General features: G+C 37.2%; 1 protein-coding gene across 1 annotated transcript in view; it reads left to right on the forward strand.

Annotated features, from left to right (window-relative positions):
* Positions 1 to 611: 611 nt before the first annotated feature.
* The window catches only part of DCK (deoxycytidine kinase), a 32,499-nt gene continuing 13,090 nt past the window's right edge, over positions 612 to 20,020 (forward strand). The window contains exons 1-2 of the mRNA XM_025887686.2: positions 612 to 875; positions 5,836 to 5,951. Coding sequence (XP_025743471.1) covers positions 785 to 875; positions 5,836 to 5,951 — 207 coding nt within the window. The 5' untranslated portion in view covers positions 612 to 784. The remainder of the gene's footprint in view (positions 876 to 5,835; positions 5,952 to 20,020) is intronic.

Below are 20,020 nucleotides of genomic sequence, written 5' to 3' on the forward strand. Positions count from 1 at the left end.
CCTGTTTCCTCACTGATAAATCGGGCTAAATGGTGGGACTTCCCGCACTGGACTGCGAGTGAATTCAAGAACAGCTCTCGAAACAGTGCCTGGCACGCAGCAGGAGTGCCATACATTTCCTGATGGCTGGGGTGCCCGGCGGCACTTTAGCCTGATGGTTGTCCTCCAGGCTGGCTGCACAGGGTAACCCGTTTGATTTTTCCACCTCACACAGTTTCCCAGCCAGTTCTGTTCCAGACGCTCTCTTTACCTTCCACAGGCCCCACTGGGAAGGCCAGTTCTCCAAAGTCGGGGCCGGCCCACACCTGGTGACGAAGGCGGGTGGCACCCCCTGCCCTCGCTCGCCCTCCAGCTTCGGCGGCCACCCTTGGTTCCACAGGCCTCCGGAACCCCCGCCCCGAACCCCGGGAAGAGGCGCGCCACTGCGCGCGCGGACCCGCCCTGTGCTCCCGCGTGATCCGACGTGCCGGGTGCGCCCGCAGAGGCCCCGCCCGCGGCGTCGAAGGCGGAGGGGCCGCAGGAGGCTTCGCCAGCTGGGGGAGAGGGAAGGGGCGTGGCTTCCCGGCTGGGCGGGCGGCCGCGCCGCAGTCCCGCCCCCATCGGCAGCTGACTCCGCGCGCCAAAATCAAACCCCAGGACCCGCCGGCTGGAGAACCTCCTGCAGACTGGAGCTCAGCTTGCGTGTCAGGTCACGTTCGGCAGTGGCGCGAGCATCAGCGCGCGCACCTGTGGCCACTTCCCAGCCCTCCTTGCTGGATGAGCTCGGGGCCGCCACAAGACCAGAATGGCCACCCCACCGAAGAGGAGCTGCCCATCTACCGCGACCGGCTCTGAGGGGACCCGCATCAAGAAAATTGCCATCGAAGGGAACATCGGTAAGGAGCCTCGGGAAATGTTCCCAAAGCAGGGGGAGCCGCGGCGGCGGCCCAGCGCTCCTTCGCTGCATCTCTGCTGCTCCTCACTGAGGGCTTTCTTCCAGCCTGGCTATGTGAATGCGGACACGGCTTCGAATTCCCTTCGCTCCTAAATCATTTTGCCCTGTCCGTCCAGCTTCTGTCCCGTTCCCCGAGGGTGGCGGTGGCCCCGGGGCGCCCGGGCCTTCAGGCCTCGTTAAGGTGCACCTTGGGCCAGTTTCCTCCCCTTGTTGGGATTGCGCAAAGGGAAGGGTTTTTGTTTTTGGTTTTGGTTTTGTATTTGTATTGAGGGTGTGTGTGTGTGTTCTTGAGGTGTAATTTACATACATTAAATTATCCTTTTTTAGGTGTTCTCTTCAATGAGGTATGACAAACATATAATGCTCTTTTACTACCACCATGATCAAGATTCAGTACATTTTTATCACCTCAAAAAGTTCCCTGGTGCTCTTTTGTAGTCAGGTCCCTCTGCATTCCTACCCCTTGGCAACCACTGATCTGGTTTGTCTCTGTAAGTTTTGCCTTTTTCCAGAATGTCATATAAATGGAACGACAGAGTATGTAGCCTTTTGTGTCTCGCTTCTTTTATTTAGCATAACGCTTCTTTTATTTTAGCATATTGCTTGTATCTGTAGTTCTCTTTTTTTGCTGAGTAGTATTCCATTGCATGGATATACCAGTTTATCTCTTCCCAGTTGTGAACATTTGGATGGTTTCCTTTTAACAATTATGGATAAAATGGCTCTAAACATTGAAGTACAAAGTAAGAGTTGTTTTTTTTTTTAAAGCTTCTATTTATTTAACAGAGTGACACAGCGAGAGAGGGAACACAAGCAGGGGGAGTGGGAGAGGGAGAAGCAGGCTTCCCACGGAGCAGGGAGCCTTACGCTGGGCTGGATCCCAGGACCGTGAGATCATGACCTGAGCCGAAGGCAGAGCTTAACGACTGAGCCACCCAGGGGCCCCAAGGGAAGAGTTTTTTTTAATGATCTTAATATCATGGCATTCCTCACCCCTGCACCCACATCCCAAGTAAATACTGGCTTATGATTCAAAGACCAGTACTGTTTATGTTCCTAACCCAGATGAGGGTAGACTATATCATCCATGTCATTTTGCAAGGTACGTCTGAACTTAGATTCTTCTGTATTTCCTACCACAGGAAACCTATGCCTGACACTTCCTGTTCTGATAGAATTTTTTTGGCTCCAAGTTGGGTACTGGCCATTCATGCATACAGCAAATGTTTTTTAATTCTTACCACATTCAAAGCTCTTGTACTTCTTTAAAAAGATGGGGCAAAGCAGATGCTATAGCAGCATTCCAAAGAGTAGAAAGTTGCTGAACACGCTCTTAAAGAGGAGATCTTGTTGCCTTTCAACAGTATTCAGGCACCAGTGTAAAAGATCCCTATAATAGACTCTCATTTCCTCTTAGGATAAGTTCTTTGAAGTTGAATGTTTACTAGTCGGGTTCCTCATAGTTACATATTGGGTAAAGAAGAACATATGTAAAGGAGGAAGTGGTTGAGCAGCCATTTCAAAAGTAAATTTAGATGAACAACCCTTCAGATCAATACCACAATGAATTAATCCTCTTCCCTTTCTTAAATCCAATTAAGCAACATATCATACCTAGAAAGTTACTACTCCCCAAGCATCTTTAATCTTCCCAGCACCTGAAATAATTTCCTGATATGTCACCCCATCTCCAGTTTCTCTTAACTAGCTCCAGAGCAGACTTTCTATATACAAATCTAATTGTGTTATCCCCTACTTAAAATTCTCTGATTTCTCCATTATCTACACTGCAAGGAGTTTCAAACTGGTGGCTTGCATTTGCACAGTAGTGGCCTGCATAGATTTGAAAAAAAAAATTTAATGAATTGCTAGCATTTAAAAATTTTGAGATTTCTTGTGAATATCTAGATTCTTGGCATTTCTTAAAATATCTGAAGATCTGGTAACGCTGGACGTTTGTTTCTGTAAGATATCAATTTGCTATTTAGATGGGTTATGTTCCTTATCACTTACTGTCTTCCTGAGGCTGAGGCTTTGTCAGTTGCTGTTAATGTGCTAGCACTGTTGTTTCTGTCCCTTCCACCTTATTTGCCAGACCCAAATAAGTATAAATGTACAGATTGCTAATATGTGTGTAGAAGACTATTTAGTGATTCCTAGAATTTAAACTTTAACTGGTCATTTTAGTTTTATACTCAGTAACTTATCTTCTCATGTTCTCTGTTACTAAAATACTCCCTTGTGTTAGATTTATGGAGGCCTTACCTGCTTCTTTTTATCTTAATTGTTTGTATAGATGATTTTTGGCATCATAATACCTGGTTGGCATTAGTAATTCTGTTAGGTCCCATGACTTTTAAAGTATTAACATCAGTGTCTTTGGTCCTTGTTCTCCTTTGCTTTCATAGAATATTAATTTATTAATTGGCTTATTTTCTAGCTCCACACTTTCCCCCCAAAAAGCTAACGAACTAGATATTAATCTGATTGGGAACTACAGGTAACTGTTGTTACTCTGCTTGAACTGAAGAGTAATTTTAAAGAATAGCTGTTTTTGCTCTTAAAATTTTGGAGTATGACCACATGAAATTTTTCTGTTTGTAGGCATGTCAGAAGACAGGTGAATGTTCTAGCTTTAAATGCTTTCAGACTCTGGCTGATGCCTGATTTTTTTCATGTGTTCCTTGGATCCTCTTTCTTTTTTCTTTTTTTTTTTAAAGATTTTACTTACTTGTCAGAGAGAGAGAGGGAGCACAAGCAGGGGGAGCGGCAGGCTCCCCACTGAGCAGGGAGCCCCATGTGGGACTCGATCCCAGGACGCTGGGATCATGACCTGAGCCAAAGGCAGACACTTAACCAACTGAGCCACCCAGGTGTCCAGATTGGATCCTCTTTCTGAACATCATGTTTTCCTTTCCTTCTTCCATCTAGCTCAGTCAGTGTCCAGTGATCATTTTAATTGCTTCTGCTTACCATTCTAAATGCTCCCTACGAAATCTGTGGTCACCAGTCTTTTTCCCATGATTAAATCTAATGGTCATCTAGTTTATCCTTAACACCTTTTCTCCTATCCTGTGGGGATGACTTTGTTTTGCTTCTCAGCAGTTCTCTGTTCTATGTTACCTTCTTATTGACCCCCTCCCTCCCCATCCCTGTTTTTGCTCTATGTGTGCTCTTTTAAAAAAAAATTTTTTTTTTATTTACTTGAGAGAGAAAGTGGGGGAGAGGGGCAGAGGGAGAGAATCTTCAAGCAGACTCCCCACTGAGCTTGATTCTTGACATGGGGCTTGATCCCATGACCCATGAGATCATGACCTGAGCCAAAACCAAGAGTCAGACACTCAACCGACTGAGCTACCCAGGTGTCCCTCTACATGTGATCTGTTAAAGTTCTGTTTTTTTTCTTCTTTTTATTGCCTATGTAATGTCCTAGGTTTGAATATAGTCATTCAGGTCAAAAGTAAGTTCTTTTTACCCTCTTTGGATCCCGTTTTATAAGGATGAGGAAGCTTTCCTTGTAAGCTTGTAGAAGCTGCTTTTTTATATTTTAATCTATGTGTGTGTATTTTTATATACATATGGAGAGAAAAAGAGAGCGAGAAAGAGAATACATCATGTTGACCAGAGGTGTCTAATATAACCACTTTTGGTGACTTCAAAGATTTTATTTATTTATTTGAGAGAGAGAGAATGAGAGAGAGAGAGCACGAGAGGGAAGAGGGTCAGAGGGAGAAGCAGACTCCCTGCTGAGCAGGGAGCCCGATGTGGGACTCGATCCCGGGACTCCAGGATCATGACCTGAGCCGAAGGCAGTCGCTTAACCAACTGAGCCACCCAGGCGCCCACTTTTGGTGACTTCAGATAGGAAGGGTGTGGTGGTCATTGGGAGTGTTGCTACACCCTGTAAAATTCTAGGTCAAGACTTTCCCTACTGTTAAATGAAATGTATTCCCAAGTAATATTAAAATAGTGAATAGGGTATGTCCTGATTATACCTGAACTATTTCCGTTATTTTCCCTATAGGTGTCTCAGAAACTAGTGAATGATCAGGGAGAAGCAAAGTACATACAACTTTTTTTTAAAGGGTTGGATAAGTGCACAGAACCATGAAAGTGAAGCGGAGAAAGCATGGCTATTCCTTATAAGGGTCTTTGCAAAAATGTTTTTATAATTTCTGTTAGGTACTATGGCTTAATGTTGTATAGTTATACAATTAGTGTCATATAATCATACTAATTCTCTTTGTAAAACTCTAGGTACTGGATACATCTTTATATTGATTTTATAGTTCATTTGGCTGTTTCTAAGTTGGTTTTAGATAGGAAAGATTTAAGTTTGTAAACAGAGAATAGAGCCAGTAGACAGAAAAATTTTGAAAATGCAAGAGCCTATAATGATTGTCACTGTAGTCATAGCTTGTTTATCACAACAATTTCCATAAAGAGGGTATCATTATTATTTCCATTGTATTATGAAGAAACAGGCTCAGAGAGATTCAGTGACTTGCCCAAAATCACATATCTAATTAAGTGGGAGCATAGCCTTGCCTATTTCCCACAGTTATCTCTGATTACTTGGTTAAGGAAAGTGAGGCTAGGGCTAGGATTTTTTTTTTTTTTCCTGCTGCAACATGTTGCCTACAGTTTCACCAGATTTTAAATTCTTCTATTCCGTGGCTTTGATAAACTGAAAACAGTAACAAATGTGCCTAATACAAGTGTGTAGGGACCCTTTTAGTTTTCACTGAAACAAATCTAAAGAGAAAGTTTGGGAAATTGAATATTTTTGTTTTTTGTATTGTTTGCTAGTATAAATTTTGAAAAAGCTGATGTCTGTTTTGACTTTTTCTTTTTTTTCCCCTAAGTCTCCTTCTTCAATTTTCCTTTTCCTCTCACAACAGCTTCAGGGAAAACAACATTTGTGAATATCCTAAAACAGGTCTGCGAGGATTGGGAGGTGGTTCCTGAACCTGTTGCCAGGTGGTGCAATGTTCAAAGTGCTCAAGGTGACTGTGAGGTATGAAAACAAAATTAACTAAATAAAATAAATATCTATTGCTTTAGAGGACCAGTGGTATTTAACCTTTTGGGTTTTTTGGGTTTTTTTCCCTAATAAAATTTTCAAATCTAGCTTTAAGTCTGTATCTTCATCTTCATACATGGATGTTTGTGTATATGTATGTGTGTGTATAAACATTCATTGAGCTATGCACTTAAGATTTATGTACTCATTGCATCTAAGTAGAATTTTAAGAGTTTTTAAAAATTAATTAAAAAGTTAGGGCGCCTGGGTGGCTCAGTGGGTTGAACGACTGCCTTCGGCTCAGGTCATGATCCTGGAGTCCCGGGATCGAGTCCCACATCGGGCTCCCTGCTCAGCAGGAAGTCTGCTTCTCCCTCTGACCCTCTTCCCTCTCGTGCTCTCTGTCTCTCATTCTCTCTCTCTCAAATAAATAAATAAATAAAATCTTTAAAAAAAAAATTAATTAAAAAGTTAAAAAAAATCTTAATTGCAAATTAAATTCCTTGAGTAGCTTTTTACATTTTGTTTAAAAACAAGCGAACAAGGAAAACAAAGACCAAAAAAACTAACCAGTAACTGAATTTTATTAGTTTACCTTTTTTTTTGATAAAGATTTCATTCATTTATTTGAAAGAGAGAGAGAGACTGAGAAAGCAGGAACGGGGAGGAGAGGGAGAAGCAGGCTCCCCACTGAGCAGGCCCCCCCCCCCCCCATATGGGGCTCGATCCCAGGATCCTGAGATCATGACCTGAGCCGAAGGTAGCCGCTTAAACGACTGAGCCAGCCAGGTGCCCCTATCAGTTTACCTTTTGAGCCTTTTGTATTAGAGAGAAGCATTTATCTTCTTATTTCTTTGTACTTTTCATTCTTGCCAGACTTTCACCCTGGACACAACTGTCAATTTCCCAGGACTTTCCATTCTACATTGCAAATAAGAAAGAAGGAATAACAGTTAAATTTCGTATTTTACAGCAAAATTTTTTATTGTGTGTGTATGAAGGAAAGAGACCTGATTGCTAAGATTTCATTTCTGGAGAAATGAGACTTGAAATTGAAAGCAGCATAGCAGAAATCTTCAAAATGGAAATGTGTTCTAGAAACTTACTTTGTTAGAATTGAGGAAGATGGAGGATTCAACAAAAATGTCTTTTTTTTCAAATTTAACTGTTGGTATAAGGGAATCTGGGAATAATAATTGAGTATTTAAAATGTAATTCATTAGCGAGATATTCTGTAGACTTTGAGGATATATGGTTTTGAATAACTAAAAATCTTTTCTCACACACTGATTTGTCAAGCATAGTTAACTTTAGGGGTGCAGCTTAGTACACGCTGATCCTTAGAATAATCCAGGATTAAATCTTGAAGGGACTTCCTTTCCATATGGACTCCACTTTTTTAAGAAATAGGTATTTCAGTCTGGTCTGTGGGGAAAGGCAAGATTAGCCTTAAGTAGAATTTTAAAGTGGGCAAATTTATTTGCTTCTTTCTTTCAACATTTTTTCTTGACACATGATATAACTATAGAAAAGTATAGGAAACTTATGTATAGTTTGAAGAACAATTGGAAAGCTAATCATCAGCCAGGTCAAGAAATAGAATATTACTGATATTCTAGAAGTCCCTGTTTGTCCTTAGGTCACAGTATCTCCTTTCCTAGGGTAACAACTGCTAGGGGTAATCAATCACATAAAATAACTCCTGCAATAATACTTCTGCTTTCTAAAAATAATTTGACTGTATGTGAGTATGTGAACATATCTCTAAGAAATATAATGTAGTTTTGTCTGTTTTTGAATGTTATATAAATGAAATCACCTGTTCGCAATCTTTTTCTTGCTTTTTTTATTAAGTCTATGAAATTTGTCTATATTGTTGCATACAGTTGCAGTTTGTGCATTTTCATTGTCATATAGTATTCAGTTGTATTCACACATAGCTATTTGTTTATTCTATACTTTTGACCAATTTTTGAGTGATGTCTAGTTTAGTTTCTGTAAAAACAGCCCTATTACGAACATGAATCCTGGTGCACGCATGGAAGAGTTTCTCTAGGACTAAGAAGTAAAATCCTTGGTTGGTGGGCCATTTGTATGATGCCTGTTTTCCAAAGTGGTTATTATCCAGTTTCCTAATTTTTGTCATTCTGTTGGGTGTTTAATATCTTTTATGTTTTCAATTTGTATTTCTTTGGTTGCTTATGAGATTGTGCTCCTTTAATTAATTTATTGCCATTTGGATTTCTTTTGTGAGGTCTCTGTTCAGGTCATTTTGTCATTTTCCTTTGGGTCTTCTGTCTTCCCTCCACTCTGCACTTTTATCTCCCAAAGTGTGTCTTGTGGCCTCTTTCACTGAAGTGCCCTGCCCGGGTTTGCTTACCTTTAGAAATGAGATATATATATATATATATATATATATATATAGGAGGTGCCTGAGTGGCTCAGTCGTTAAGTGTCTGCCTTCGGCTCCTGGCTCAGGTCATGATCCTGGGGTCCTGGGATTGAGCCCCGCAGGCTCCCTGCTCAGTGGGAAACATGCTTCTCCCTCTCCCTCGCCCCCTGCTTGTGTTCCCTCTCCCTGCTTCTCCCTCTCCCACTCCCCCTGCTTGTGTTCCCTCTCTCGCTGTGTCTCTGTCAAATAAATAAAATCTTAAAAAGAAATGAGATATATATGTTCTAAAAACACCTCTTTCCCCCTCATTTTTGGGGTAAACTATCAGTGCAGTTATTCCTCAGGTGTTAGGTAGGAAGTAGACAAAGTAAACCAATGTCAGAAATACAGAAGGGATTCTTTCATTGAGAGAATGTTAGACTAGATTGGATTAGTTGACCTCCATTTAAGGTCCATTCTGGTTTTTAGTGTCATAAGCTTCTAACTTATATTCAATATGTATAACTGATTCTTTGGCACATCAAAGGGACATCTCCGCCTTTCGATATACCTATAATTAATCTGGGGTGCAGAAACTGATATATAAAAACCAAAATGCCAAAAATTTTAATTTGTAGAGAGAAATGTAATTATCAGATTCACCAAATTAGGTCAATGTATTCTCTGTGGAGGCCCATAATTCTCAACCAGTGGAAGGAACTCATAAGAATCTCACAGTTTTAGGGTGTTTTATAAAATGATAAACAATCCCTTGGGAATTTTAATATGTGGAATGCCTCCTGGTTAAAAATGACTGCCCTAGTGAATCATTGTTAGTGTTGGGATTATATTGACCCCTTTAGTTTATGTTGGAGAGGAGAGGTAGAAAACATTGCATTAATATATATGGGAAGACAAATTTATAATAAGCACGTTGTCTGTTAAGCTTAGAATCAGAGCCCAGGGGAATTAGTTATATTATCTTTTTTTTTTTTTAAATTTTTTATTGTTATGTTAATCACCATATATTACATCATTAGTTTTTTAGTTATATTATCTTAATGACTGATGTCATCAGACTGTGACACATTGATGCATCTGTCTCTATTTTAAGATTCTTGGTTTCATGGATCTGATACTCATGTTTATGGGTGGGGCATTTTCTTCCCATGTACTGGAGTCAAAATTCCAAATTGACCTTTATAACTACCATGTGGATGAACCTATATGTTCATCATACAGTTTACTATAATCTAGTCATGTCTCCATGATATTAAAATTTGATAACCTTAACTGGTGCATATTCTTGGAGAATAGTTTTATTTTTGTGTATATTTTGGGGTCTGTTTATCTTATTAGTCCTCTGTACTTCTAGGTGGCATTTCAGACAGTGTGGATAGTATTTTGGAGATAAGGTTGTGGAGTGTGAGGATGGTGGTGGGTGGGTTCTCTTTAGCTTTGGATATTTTCTTTTATTCCACACCTCCACTAAACTCAAGAAATGGGATTTACTTCCTTCATCTTCGAGCCCTTCTTCCCCAGACTCATTTCTGATTGATTCCTTGGCCTTATAGTGTGAATCACCCACGGTCCAAAATCTCGATTTTCTTAGAAGACGGTCTTCAGACTGAACCTTGGCAAGGCCAGTCATACTTTGGATGTTCTTCATTTAATCACACTTCTTGGCAGTTGCTGTAGAATTGGAAGAGTTGGGTTGTTGGTACCTTTGATCTCTTACCCTAGTCAGTAACTTAATTTGCACCTGCATGCTTTGCTTGCATTTTGTTTTTTAGCTGTTGCATTTTTTTTACCTGCTACCTAGTGGCTGAAATGTTGCTATACTATTGATAAGCTGCACCAATTTTAGCAAAATAATGAGGCAGAGTACCTAAAAAGATTATGTAGCCTTCCCTCCTTTCCCCTCCCATGGTAAGATTATCTTTAAAGTTGCCACCCAGATGATCATCAATCTTTGAATTGAAGGTTTATTTCAAATAGTTGCTTATTTGGTGGTTTATATTATTATTTAGGCCCAAAGCTTTGATTTAATTGCTTCCTTTTAGCTTATTTTTGAGATGGACAAATTCTTAGGAACATATCTCTGCTCTGTCCTGTTTTTCTTATTGAGCTGAAGTCTTAGGGTATCTTTGTTATTAATTGCGAAGCATTATTTTACTTTTATCCAACACTTTTTTACCGCTAAGGAGCTACTGGAAATTAGAACTATGATAAAGAAGGGATAAAATATACTTGTTTTTCAAATAACAGCATTTTTTGGGTGCCTGGGTGGCTCAGATGGTTAAGCGTCTGCCTTCGGCTCAGGTCATGATCCTGGAGTCCTGGGATCGAGTCCCACATCGGGCTCCCTGCTCCTTGGGAGCCTGCTTCTCCCTCTGCTTTTCTCTCTCTCTCTCTCTCTGTCTCTCATGAATAAATAAAATCTTTAAAAAAAAAAAACCAAAAACAAATAACAGCATTTTTTGATAAGTCATTCTTGAAAATTAGGAATGCTTGATAAAGTACTTCTCATACGTTCTGAAATCACCTGATAACTTTTGTTGGCTATTTTATGATTATTTTGTTTGGTAGATTCTAATCTTTTTTGATTGAACTTAATTCAGCTCTTTTGCATTGTTTACAGAGGTTAGATTAGAATTAAAAGATAAATGATTTTGTATCTTTACTCGATATTACTGGTTTTCACTTATCTTGACAATAATTTGTGCTTTCTGCAAAATAATGAAGTATTCTATCATGAAGTGAGTTACAGAATTACAGATATGAATGACAGAAACAGAGTGAAACTTATCTATTATCCCACCACCCTATATGTATCTTATGATAGTAATTTACTATCTCTAATATTGGCAGTGGGGCGGACATAATTTTTAAAAATATTATACAGTAATACATGTTCATTGTTTGAAGTTAAGAAAATATCATAGAGTACCAAAGGAAGGAAATAAAACTTGCCTGCAATCTTATTACCTAGAGAAGACTATAGATCTTACTTTGCATAACCGTAAACAATTTTGTGCTTTGTTTTTTTCCTCCCCATAATGTTTATATCAAAGGTAATTAAAAATGACATTCTGTAAATGATTTCTAAAGGCAGCCTAACTTATTGTGTGCATGTACCAGTATTTATGTAATATAAATGCCTAATAATAGTGGAATGATACCCTATTTGCTTAGTAATGTGATAAAATCTTTGTGGTTAAATCTGTATTCTGGGTTATTTAAGACAAATTTCCAAAAGTGAAGTTAGGTAGGCCCAAGAATATAGATTTTGAAAAATAAATATAGCTAAACTGCTTTCTAGAGATATTCTATCAACTTTTACATAATATAATTTGACCCTGAGGCATTCACATTTTTTATCTGGATCCTTTTAAGAGGGGAAAAAACTGATAAAATTACACTCAAGTTGGTTAAGATTATACACAGTGTTTTCTTGGATAAATTTTTAATATGTATTTTATTCTTAACATTCATAGTTGCATACAAAAACTCCAGCAATTTGTAGTCTCCAAAACTTCATGCATAGAATCAAAAGAAAATGTTTTGTATGGGCTTTTAGATTACCCTGAAAAACTAGAAAATGATATCCTGGCTTACAGTTAATTTTCTAATATGGTGTAGTTAAACTCAAACAACAACTAACATGTTGAGAGCTGTAAAATTGTACTGCAGATTTTTTATTTAGTTTTAATTTAAGCATTTATATTTTTAGAGCAACTAGCTGACTATTATTTTTATAATTGGGTGATGAGTCAGTATTGGTTCTCTAATTTATTTTCATGTAGTAGACTTTGGAATTACTTTGGGCAAGAGTAAAAGAGTATTGGAAAAGCCAATAAAAGGAGATATGTAGTCTTTTTTTGTGTGATTAATATTTTCATTGTGGTAAAAACACATATCATAAATTTTACCATCTAAACCATTTTTAAATATACGGTTCAGTAGTGTTAAGTGTATTTACAATGTTGTAAAACAGATCTTTAGAATCTTTTCATCTTGTAGAACTAAAACTATATTCATTAAACAATTCTCCTTTGCCCCTTTCCCTTAACCCTTGGGAACTACTGTTCTCTCTTACATCTATGAATTTGACTACTTTAATTAATTAATTAATTTTTAAGATTTTACTTATTTTTTAAATTTTAAAGATTTTATTTTTAAGTAATCTCTATCCACTCTGTGCCTTGAACCCACAACCTCGAGATCAAGAGTTGCATGCTCCACTGACTGAACCAGCCAGGTGCCCCTGAATTTGACTACTGTAGATACCCTCATATAATTGAAATCACAATAGTATTTGTCCTTTTGTGACTGGCTTATTTCACCTAGCATATTGTCCTCCAAGTTTTTCAAAAAAAGTTTCAAACTTCTTACTATATAACAAGCCCATTTTATATATGTAACCTACTTTGTTATCCCTGTGCATTGCAAATTTATCCTAAGTGCTTTTCAGATGAACCAAGTTCACTTCTAATAGATATTATTAAATGTATGTATCAGGTAGATTTAAGGTAATACTTGCTGCTATAATGAGCTCTAAAATCTCTGTAGTTAAAAATAATAAAATTTTATTTCTCAGAGAATAGTACAATATGGTGTTTGGTGGATAGCCTACATGCTGTGACTCAGGGACCCATACCCTTTCTAAACTGTGGCTCATTGAACCTCTAGAACAGTGCTTTAAACTTTAGTGTTTATTAGAATGACCTGGAAGACTTGTTAAATCACATATTTAGTCCCTACCTCCAGTTTTTGATTTAATACGTCTGGTGTGGAGTGGGTGCTTAAAAATGTGCATTTCTCACAAGTTCCCAAGTGATACTGATGTGGCTGTTGTGGGGACCATACTTTGTTACCCCTGCCCTGGAGCTGAAGTTGAGAGCCTCTGCTCTAGGGTCTTGGTGTCCTTTATTTCTTGCTGATGGAGAAAGAGGGAAACATCACATTTGAGAGGTTTTTAGAGTGAAGCTTAGAAATGGTATACATTGTTTCTGTCCTGCTTCCATTGACTAGAAACTGAGTCACATGGCCACACTCAACTACAAGGGAGGCTGGGAAGTAAAACTTAGTTTGTGTCCAGGAAGAAAAACAACGTGGCTTTAAGGAACACATAGCAGTATCTGCCACACACACATTTCTAAATAGGAGTACCTTAAGTTTATTTTTTAATGTAACTAAAACTCAAAAGTACCAAGTTTAATTAATTTATGTGGAAGAGATCTTCAACAAATATTCTCTATTTTCCACTTCTAAGAGATAAAAAAAAAAACTATTAGAAAAACTTAAATATGACCTTTGGCTCACAGTCCTAAGCACATTCATTTTATAAAAGTATGCCAGGGATAATGTAACCAGGACCAGAGCAAACTAATCCAAGACTTAAATTTTTGTGTTTGGAATTAACATTTTTACTGCAGAGAATTCCGTATATACATGGATACCACTACCACCCTGCCCTCTACTTTAGCATCAAAGATAGGTAATTCCTTTAGTGAAGTGAAAAAACTTCTTTAAATGATGTTAGGATTAAGCTTGGAGTCTACTTTGCTATCAGATAAATGCTAGCACCTATCATGAAATCAACTGTAACTCATGAAATCAACTGTAGCTCATTAATATTCTGGTTAATTTAATGTACAAAGGGAGAAAGCCTAAAGGCTCTATTTTACTTCGTTATTTTTCATTTTTTTATTACTTTATATCACTTTTTGCCCTGAAGCTATTTTTGAATTTGATTTACTTTAAAATAACCACAATCATCTACCACCTTTCTGAAGAACTGGGCAAGTATCTAAAAGCTGGTGTCAATACTGAAAGAAATTTAATATGACCTGGTATTTCTGTTTTGAGTTTTTTTGGTTTTTGTTTTGTTTTTTTCACATTGTACATTTATGTTTATGTTTTTTGGTCTACTCATAGACCTTCTTTGAGGGGGAGTAGCTGACATCCAAGAAAGGAAGAAGTTTTGTTAAGAGAAAATGTTTTTTTTTTTAAAGATTTTATTTATTTATTTATATATATATTTTTTAAGATTTTATTTATTTACTCATGAGAGACAGAGGGAGAGAGAGAGGGAGAGAGAGAGAGAAGCAGAGGGAGAAGCAGGCTCCCAGCCCGATGCGGGACTCGATCCCAGGACCCTGGGATCATGACCTGAGCCGAAGGCAGACGCTTAACCATCTGAGCCACCCAGGCGCCCAAGAGAAAATGTTTTTTGATTGGTAAAAAGTTTACCAAATTATTTTGTGTCTGCCAAACTCTGAATGACAATACATGATGGAAGTGTGCTTTAAAAATACATATTTAATTACCTTGTCTTTTAAGAGGGAATGTTTGTAATAGTTGAAAGTACTAGATAAGGCACATACAAATAAGCTGAGAAAAAGGAAGGAAACATCATTTGAGCGGCCCCAATGGAGGTCACAAAATTATGCATTAAAATTAATGTGGTTTCTTCATAGGGTATCTACTTAACACTTTTGACACAATCTAATAAACTTATTTTCTGATTAGAAGGGGCTATCAAGGGAGGGACTATAAAGACATGGTTATGTCGATGACCTGACACCTAAGGAAGAAATTGAAAAATAGACAAGAACTAAAAACTAATACCAATTTGGGCTCATTTAGTATAAGATTGACTAGCAATTTGAACAGTTTGTATCTGATATTTTATGTGTACATTGGAGGCACAATTACACATAAACTTCTTTTATAAATCCAGCAGTCGATATTTATAAAGTTGTCTAAGAGTAAGTGTCTATTACTGAGTAATTTTCAAAATGCTATCCTTACAAGGGTAGGAAAATAAAATACATACTAGTGTCTTCTCCCTGTAAAAATAACTACGTAAAAAAAGTGGTTAAGTTGATAAACTTCATTTAGCTGAAAAGATTGACTTGTATGAAACATTTTTCCCCTGGAGGATGCTGAATAAGTGCAAAGTCAGTTTATAATTAAATTAACAAAGCCTTTTTAATGAAATTTAATAAATTTATTCTTTAAGCAGTTTGGGAAGGCAACTAATTACACCCTTATTTCAGTTCATCATCTGCTGAGTTTTTTCTAAACAGACCTATTGTTGACAGTTAGCTTCTTGCTATTTTATGCTTTTTTTTTTTCAGTTTTCAGAAGAAGATTCAGTTAATTATGTGGTTTGTGGTATGTAATTTAAATTCTGCCTCAGTGCCATGTGTTTGTGTGGTTTTTAGTTCTTAACTGAAACTTTGAGGTCAATATTTACACTTCTGGATTTTTTCCCCCCGGAGGAAAACCACTTACTTTGAGCGTGACCTTCTAGGAAGCGTTCAGGGGTGTTTATTTGGACAAAGATTAAGAATAGGAATTAAGCCATCATATTTTATTCCTTGAAAGTTACTATACAAGATTAAAGACTTTATATGACTTTTTGGGGGAAACTTTATATAGCTTGACTTTACAGGCTGAGGAAGCATCCTTTGCCCACCATAGGGATCTATGAAGACAGGTCCTTATTTATTCCTTTTGTCTGGGACTATGGGTAAATATTTGACCCTACAGTGCACGTGGTGGATAAACTGTCTTCCTTTTAAAAAGAGTAGTATTCCAGATAATCAGCTGTTAGGGTAGAGCTCATTCTTGGTTTTCTGACAGGCAGGGAAATGATCATTCCTAGTTCACAAAGGGAGGACTACTCTCCTAGGATGTTTTCCCTTCTGGTTGTCTGGACTATGAATAAAAGCTCTTCTTTGCTAAAGCAGTTGCAGTTGAACTAATAATAGTGGGATGTGGTTCCTATAAATGGAAGCATTAGGTTTATATGTTTGATTTGGCATGTGTTGATCCTTTTAGGGATTACTGTTGGGTCACTGGAATTTAGAGAGGGGGAATATTAGGAAGTGAGAATGACTGACATATCCCGAGATATGTGAGATTGTCCTTTTCCTTATAGATAAAATTGGAATTCGTTTTATTTTCCTTAATAAAATGGGTTTTTAAAGTTTAAAAAGGGGGGAGCCTGGGTGGCTCAGTCATTAAACGTCTGTCTTCCGCTCAGGTCATGATCCCAGTGTTCTGGGATGGAGCCCCACACCGGGTTCCCTGCTCCGCGGGAAGCCTGCTTCTCCCTCTCCCACTCCCCCTGCTTGTGTTCCTGCTCTCCCTATCTCTTTCTCTGTCAAATAAATAAAATCTTAAAAAAAAAAAAGTTTAAAAAGAGAAGCATATGCTTAAGGATAGATTGTAGGTGAAATTCAGTTACATTTTATGCTGTTGCAATAAAATTTTACAGATAATCTAAATATTTATAAGCTCTAATTCAGCTATTATTTAGCCATGTAATCTTAGAAAGCACTAGTTTTCCTATACTTTTCTTTATCATTAAAATGGGAATGATAATGGGAAAAATGAAGCTCGTGTAAGAATTAAATAAGAAAACAAAAATGAAAGTCTGCTGGGTTGGGAAGATAAGGTGTTGTATATTAAATTAAAGTACATGCAGTATTTGGGAGATTCTTATACTAAAAAGTTATTTGTTATTTATCTGAAATTCAAATTTAACTGGAGGTTCTGGGTTTTGTTTTTTCTTTCTTAATCTGACAACTCTAGTATTAAAGTATTCTAATATATTCTATTACTGTGAAAGAAAGAAAGAATATTGCCACAAAAAGGAAGAAATATCAGTGGCTTCTTTCTGTTCATCCTCTTTTTTGATTTGGAAAGTGTAGAATGGTAGGATTTATTGACTTTGACCCATAGTAGTGAAGTAGCAATGGAAGTCCTCAAATGCTCAAAATTATTTCCTATATATTTTACAAATTAGAGATTCATTTAGAATACCAAGTCTCTTAAAAAAAAAAATCCACATATTAAATGAGATATCCCCTAATGTAAACTACTTTAATCAGACTGTATAAAAATCTAATAACAAAAATTTGTGGGTAGAGGATATTGTTAAGTAAAATAAGTCAGAGAAAGGCAAAAATATGATTTGATGCTTATGTGGAACCTGAGAAAAACAAATGAATAAAAAAATAAACAAAAAGCAGAATCAAATCTATAAATACAGAGAACAAACTGATGGCTGCCAGAGGGGAGGCGGATGGGGGATGGGCAAAATGGGTGTAGAGGAGTGGGAGATACAAGCTTCTGGTTCTGGAATGAATAAGTCACAGGAATAAAGGGCATAGCATAGAGAATATAGTCAATTATATTGTAATAGCATTGTATGGTGCCAGATGGTAGATACACTTGTGGTGAGCACAGTATAAGATACAGATTTGTTGAATCAGTTGCTATACAACTGAAATTAATGTAACATAGTGTGTCAACTATACTCAAATGAAAAAAAATTTTTTTTTAATGTGAAAACCAAGCAATACTGTGCCTATAGTTCCTCTCAGTAAAAATTACCTAGAACCAAGTCACCCATGCTTCCATTAGGTGGGACATATGCTCTCCAGTTTTATATATATATATATATTTGTAGTCTATGGTTATTGAGGAACCAAAGACTTAAGTAGATCTATCAATATTTAATATATTTGAAATTTAACTTGAAACACTTAAAAAATTTATCAGCTAATTCATTTAAAAATCACAGTAGTAAGCCCATTACATGTTAATGTAAATATTTTCCAAAAAAAAAAATTTAGTGAGAAAAGTGACATTGATTTATATGTTGCACATCTCTTAATATCTGACTTATTCCTGAGTTCTCATATCTGCTTCTACATTCAAACTGTTGCAATATCATGTGTTACGTAGCTTCTAGAAAATTATACATTCAGGGCTCCTGGGTGGCCCAGTTGGTTAAGTGTCTGCCTCCTGCTCAGGTCATGATCCCAGGGTCCTGGGATGGAGCCCTGCATCAGGCTTTCTGCTCAGTGGGAAACCTGCTTCTCCCTTAACCACTCCCCCTGCTTCTGTTCTGTCTGTCTGTCTCTCTATCAAATAAATAAATAAAATCTTAAAAAAAAGAAAAAAAATATATACATTCATGAGAGAATGAGAATGGAAAAAGGTACATTTATTATTAAAATCATTTTTTTTCTTGTAGACCCCTGCAAGGATCTCCGGGACTCCTCAGTCATTCCCCTGCCACACTTTGATGACCTCTGTTCTAGATAATATTTTTATCTGTAGAAATTAAAGACTCAATAGAAACTCTAGAAAAAAAGAATCTTTTAAAAAAAAACCCTGCAGCTAAAAGATTAGTAATTCCACTGTGTCATCACATCTAGTTTGTGTTCATATTTCTCTATTATAATTTTCTTATAGTTTGTTGTTATCAAGAGTCAAATAAGGTTCACATGTTATATTTAGTTGATAAGCCTTTCAAATTTTAATCTATTGGTTCCTCTTCCTCTTTTTTCTTTGCAGTTTATTAGTTGAAGAAACTGGGTCATTTGTTCTTGTACAGTTTCCATCATTACGGTCTTGGCTGAGTGCATCTCTGTGGTACAGGTTAACATGTTTCTCAATCTCTGTATTTCCTGTAAATTTGTAGTTAGATCTCTAGAGCTTTATTTTAGATTTGGTGTTCTTTTTTGGCTGCACTTCTTAGGTGATGATGTGTATTTTCTTTCACATTCCACCAGGAGGATGTCTTTTGTGATGTTAAAATCAATCAGTCTGTTCTGATTTGCATTTCCCTGGTCTGTTCAGGTTTTATCAGCCTAATTCATACATTATAAAATTCCCTATTAGCTTTTCTCTAATGATTTTTAGGATGTATTGCTAATTGTTGCCCTAATCTAATATATCAGTTGGTGTTGGAAAAGGTAATATTCTAATAATCAAGCCTGTTAGCTGAGATTTCTTCAGTCAGAGAAGACCTTTTCCTCATCTACTATTCCATTAACTTGAAATAACATTTGTATAGAAAGGGCCAGAATAAAATTTTGGATAATTTTTTCTCTCTATCTAGAGATTTCCAGAGTAATTAATTGGTGACCTAGCAATCTCCAAAGATGATTGGAGAGTTTTTTTTTCCTGGTTTTCTTTAGTATTAATGAATTTATAAATTTTTGCCTTCCATTCACCATTCCTTTCGGGATGTTCAAAGGGTTCTGTCTTTTTGACAAGTGGAAGCCCTTTCATGTTGGCTCCCTCTCCCTTGGTACAACCTCAGTTGATTTTGATAGTTTACTTGTTTCCTGGGACAAGAGGTGTTAAACTCATCTTGTACATTTCTTTCTTCAGACGTAGAATCAGGTATGTGACCCTAATTCCTTTCAGTGGGAAATGGTATTTAGAGATCATAATCTGGGTGACATTTATGTTTGTTCCTAAAAGGTTGTCATTGTTTATAGGCCTTTTGGTGGACAGAGCTAGGAAAACTGTATTTTATAGAAAGGAAAATAATTCATGAATTCTAGATGCTATTTCAGATTCATTTATAAGATTACCGAGTTTGGGGCACCTGGGTGGCACAGTTTGGTTGGGTGTTCTACTCTTGGTGTCGGCTCAGGTCATGATCTCAGGGTCATGAGATTGGGCCCCATGTTAGACTCCACGCTCAGCATGGAGTCTGCTTGAGGATTCTTTCTCTCCCCCTCTGCCCCTCCTGCTCATGCTCTCCATCTCTCTCTCTCAAAAAAAAAAAAAAAAAAAAATTACGGAGATTTTGCTTTATTTTTTATTCTACATTTTTTTTCTTAAACTGAAAATATGGGTTCTAAAAATATGATAT

This window comes from Callorhinus ursinus, unplaced genomic scaffold, assembly GCF_003265705.2.
Source record: "Callorhinus ursinus isolate GAN/ISIS: 27379988/994484 unplaced genomic scaffold, GSC_fseal_2.0 scaffold4, whole genome shotgun sequence".
NCBI classification, from domain to species: domain Eukaryota; kingdom Metazoa; phylum Chordata; class Mammalia; order Carnivora; family Otariidae; genus Callorhinus; species Callorhinus ursinus.